Here is a 4,610-nt window from a genome sequence, read left to right as displayed (position 1 = left end):
TCAACCTGTAGGAGCGTATGACACGGATACACATGTGATCTCTCACCCCCTCAGACACCAGGAGAGAAGAATTCTCTCTTGGCCCATTTGAAGGTCAAGGCAGAGGGTCCTGCAACCCCAACTGTGTACTATGTGTGTGTGTTGCACACTAGTCTATGACTTGCATATCAATGAACTATAGAATGTTATTGAGGCTATTATTCATACACATTGAATTGTGTGTGCCTTGTAGACCTATATACAATCAACGCTACTGAAGTTACAATGAATGAAATTGTAAATATAGAACACATCCGACTTTATAGCAAATTGGCACATGCTATAGCAATATCAGCGCATCATATTAAACAAGGGTGTCTTTTTCATTGCTACTGGCGAAATACGAAGCTCTAAATTAGTCAGTGTGTGTTTATTTAACATTGTTGTGTCGTGTATTTGGCGCAGGGCGTTTGCAGGTTACAAGAAACTAGCGTGGAGTCGTGTACACGGAAAGGGGGTGTGTGAGGATAGTGGCAGCGTTTCATGCAGCTCCAGTGGACACCTAAAGCGGGACTCACTGGTGTGTGTGTGCGCGTGTGTGTAAGGAGAGCTAACACACACTCTCACACACTTAACATTTGGACACAACATGGCGATGAGGCGCCGAGAGACACGACGACTCTTCCCCGACTAACACAACCACGTTATGTTTATAGGTGGGGAAAGCGCGCGACAGGGAAATACGTGAAATTACGTGCAACTAATTAAACCTGAAGAGATTTTTCCCGAATTCCATTATATGCATGTAGCTATAGCGGTCATATAAAGCACACACTGCTTTACCCCGCTGCTGGTAATCAAACGCTCTACATGGCGGTGGAGAATATCTGGTTCTTCTGTCTACTTTCTCTGGGTTACTGTGGATTATCCGTGCAAGGTAATACAAGTTAAATCTAAACCCCAGTGTTTTCCCATGCAATGTCTTTTAAGTTGTGTGTGTCTGGTAGCCTGTGTCTATGTATTTCTTTGTATCTGTCAGGATATGTGAGTAGATGGGCTGGAGAGAGAAATCATGCACCTTGCTTGTTGCAGCGTTTCGGAGCTTTTACTTTTCACGTTTTCCTTTTTTATATATCCTTTACGCAAACAGGCAATCAAATTACGCTGAAGTAGGCTACAAGATTTATTTGGCTTCAACTTTTTGTCACATCCAAACCTTACTTTTGTAAACAATATTATGCGTTCAATATAGAGTAACGGTTTAGTTAATTTCGACGTAATAGTAAAAAAAAGAATAAAACGATATTGACAAAAAAAAAAACCTAATGGATGAAGAGGCATAGAATGCAAGGCAGTGTTTGCTCAGAGGGGCGGATATGTAGTAAGGGGGCTCTAGTTTGGGAATGTACAGGTTGATAGTCATCATGACTTATAGCAAAGTAGCTAACATTTGGTAAAATAAATGTTGGATTTTAAAGGGGTTTGTTAGACTGCCTTATTTGGAGTTGAAGCTGCAAAAAAAAATTGGGGGAAAGTGTTCTTAAAAAGTCCATGTTAGCAGTCTAAACTCTACATATTAGCCTACTTAAACGTTGCAAGCGAATATTATCTCTGAGTGTCCTTGAGTTAAAAATATGAAACTAATATTTAAAAAAAAAAATTTAAATGAACATTTATTAAAGCATATTCGTCTTGAAATGAATGACGCTGAAAAAAGATTAAAGGTGACACAGTTGCACGGATTGTTACACTGAATTGGGATACCTATAAATCCGGTTAACTATTGTAATCTTGGGTAAATAAATACATGCATATGTAAAGGTTATAATAATAACTAGCTTGGGAAAAAGTTGGTCTTGTTTGTTGTTTTTGAACGACGTGAAAGTGCCTTTCACAGAACAAGATGACAGGGAGTTGGACAGGTCAGGTCTGATAGTAACAATGCAGTCTGCTTTTTGCTTCATACGGTCTATTAGTGCCCTTATTATGGATTTTTGAAAATTACCTTTCATGCAGTGTGTAATGTAGCTGTATGTGGATGTAAACAGTCTGCAAAGTTGTAAAGCTGAAAGTGCATCATAAATAAAGTTATTGTCTCTCAAAAGAAAGAGTCTGAACCGCTGAAACGAGTCGTTTAAAATTCGAATCCCATTTCCGCGAAGTTCACACGTCACAAGTTGCCACATTTGCATAAAGCCCGCCTGCGTTCTGCTTGGACATCCTGCGAAAACTTGAACCCCCCTCAAACTAGGGATGGGCGATACCACTTATTTTGTTTTCGATACAATACAGATACTTTTACAGGCCAGTATCGTCGATACCGATACGATACTTCTAAACTTAACTTTTAAATTATGAAATTTATTAAATTATTAAGAGTAAAATGGGTAATGATACTGACTTAACTTTATATTTGAAACAAATTTTAACATTCAATACGCCTTAATTGCAACTTATTAGGTTATATTTTTGTTTACATGCGGTTAAAATATGTTTACTGTAGTGGTAACCATGGAAATCTACAAATACTATAGTTGAACTACGGTCACTTTCGTAAAACCACCATGGTTCATTTTCATAAGGGACTGCCAGTGAAAGGCTGTTGCATGCATATAATTCAACCTTTTTATTCTGTGACGGCTATGAATTATATTAACATTACTGAATAGAACATGATCAATATGAACTTTTAACGTTTGATTTAAATAAATGTAATTGCACAAACTATGTAGGCTACAATTTAAATTTGTTTATTGTGAAATAACTCAAACATGTTTTTTTTCTGTCCTCTGATAAGCATTGGTCTGCCATTCCCAAAAGCATCAGTGGTTTCTTATGATACTTTTGGGAAACACAGCCCTGTTTGAATGCACTGTCAGAAGTGAGTGAACGGTCTCTGTGATTGATTAGTTTTGTCTTGCAGCATTTGTGTGTGTTCAGATGAGCAGGAAAATAGTTCCATCCTACCCAATTATTAAACAAAATCACTAGTAAAAAAAAAAACACCTTAGTATCGATATTTTTTTATTTGAGTATCGATACTTTCGATACTCGCATCAGTATCAATATATCGATACTTCAGGATCGATACGCCCATCCCTACCTCAAACTTTGTGGCTCGTTCGTGTGGATAACATGTCGACAAGATGCTGTGCTCTACGCTGTGAAATTAAATGAGTTTATTTGCACTTCTAAAGGATGAGCCTGTGAAGAATCAGTGGTTAAAATTCATCTTCACTACGATACCGCAGCAGTATAATCACAACCTTTTGCTGTGTTCTCATCATTTCACTGACGACTGCTTCCCCAATCTCCGCGAGTTCAACACAGAGTTGGACCAGCTTGCTCCTCCGAATCACAACCTGTAAATATGATGAATAATTGTTGCTTTAATGTTTTGTCGAGTGTGCAAAATATGTAGTTTTGTGTGTTGTGTTGTGTTGTGGATACACTCAGTGCAGCTGTAGGTCTCTGGCTAACTCACGTTATAGTTCTGCTAATAAGCCGTGGGCCCGCTATGGTCTATAAATGTGTAGATTAATATAGAATGTCGTTCTTATTACTTGAAGTCATGATAAAGGACGGAGCAATACGTTGGTTTGCAAACTGCAGTGATTTATCCGTACTCCACGTTTGTGTTCGGATCAATCGGACCAATCAGAGCAGAGTAGCGTCACACAGAGGAGGGGTTTGGAAAGATCAGTCTTCGAACAAATCATTTGAGAGTCAGTACATAAAATTAAATGCATATGATAAGAAAATGAATGTTTTTTTGACCTTGCATGCATGTAAACCTGTTGCTGGGGATATATATATAAAATTATTATTATAATTTTTTTGTTTGTTAAATACTTTTAAAAAACTTGTGGTTTTCATCCAGAATTGTTTTGAGTTTTAAAGTTTTTTTGTTTAACTGCATATGATAAGAAAATGAATGTTTTTTTGACCTTGCATGCATGTAAACCTGTTGCTGGGGACTCCCAAAACCAAATTATGAACCTTTCAAATAGCATAATACACTTTATTTCCTGTGTTTCCTTGTTCTGACATATCAAACAATTATTAGTTTAAACAGGGCTTTAAGACTTTTTGTGTACAATACCCGCACTTTTATGTAATCTTATGGAATATATTTATCGTACTGGATGACATGTAATGAAATTGGAAAGATCAAAGGCTGTGGTAGTGTTGATATGGCTTGTGAAGCCTCGGGCAGGAATCAGTGACTTGAATTCAGTCACTGGCGCTGGAAGAAAAAGGGGTGGGGAGTGGTCAGAGCGATTTATCCAAAGACTATACACCTTATTTACATAACAAAGAGGAGCACTGAAACACATGGGCACCTCCTGGCATTCAGCGATGCCCTCGGCTCATCGATGTCCGTTGGGAAGAATAAATGGCAACCACAGCAGTCAAAACACAGTGTCATCTTTGAGCTCTGTTAACGATTTTAGTGCCAGTGCTGTAGCGGGTAGATTATTTACAGCGGGGCGGGACCTAGTGATCAATAGCATTAAAAATGCGTGCGTGAGACCACTGCAAAGCCGAAGGATGGCTCCGTTAAAATACATGTTTTATTTACTTGTTTGTGTGTGTGTGTGTGTTTTAAATACTTAATTACTTTATATATA

At 38.0% G+C, this 4,610-nt stretch overlaps 1 protein-coding gene across 1 annotated transcript in view; it reads left to right on the top strand.

Moving 5' to 3' along the window:
* The first annotated feature begins 406 nt into the window (after positions 1-406).
* igdcc4 (immunoglobulin superfamily, DCC subclass, member 4) overlaps positions 407-4,610 on the top strand; it is a 106,684-nt gene continuing 102,480 nt past the window's right edge. Inside the window, exon 1 of the mRNA XM_016571717.1 lies at positions 407-916. Within this exon, the coding sequence (XP_016427203.1) occupies positions 850-916 (67 nt within the window). The 5' untranslated portion in view covers positions 407-849. The remainder of the gene's footprint in view (positions 917-4,610) is intronic.

The sequence above is a fragment of the Sinocyclocheilus rhinocerous genome, unplaced genomic scaffold (genome assembly GCF_001515625.1).
Source record: "Sinocyclocheilus rhinocerous isolate Xijiao unplaced genomic scaffold, SAMN03320098_v1.1 scaffold591, whole genome shotgun sequence".
In the NCBI taxonomy this organism is placed as follows: domain Eukaryota; kingdom Metazoa; phylum Chordata; class Actinopteri; order Cypriniformes; family Cyprinidae; genus Sinocyclocheilus; species Sinocyclocheilus rhinocerous.
This window is presented reverse-complemented; position numbering and strand designations above follow the sequence as displayed.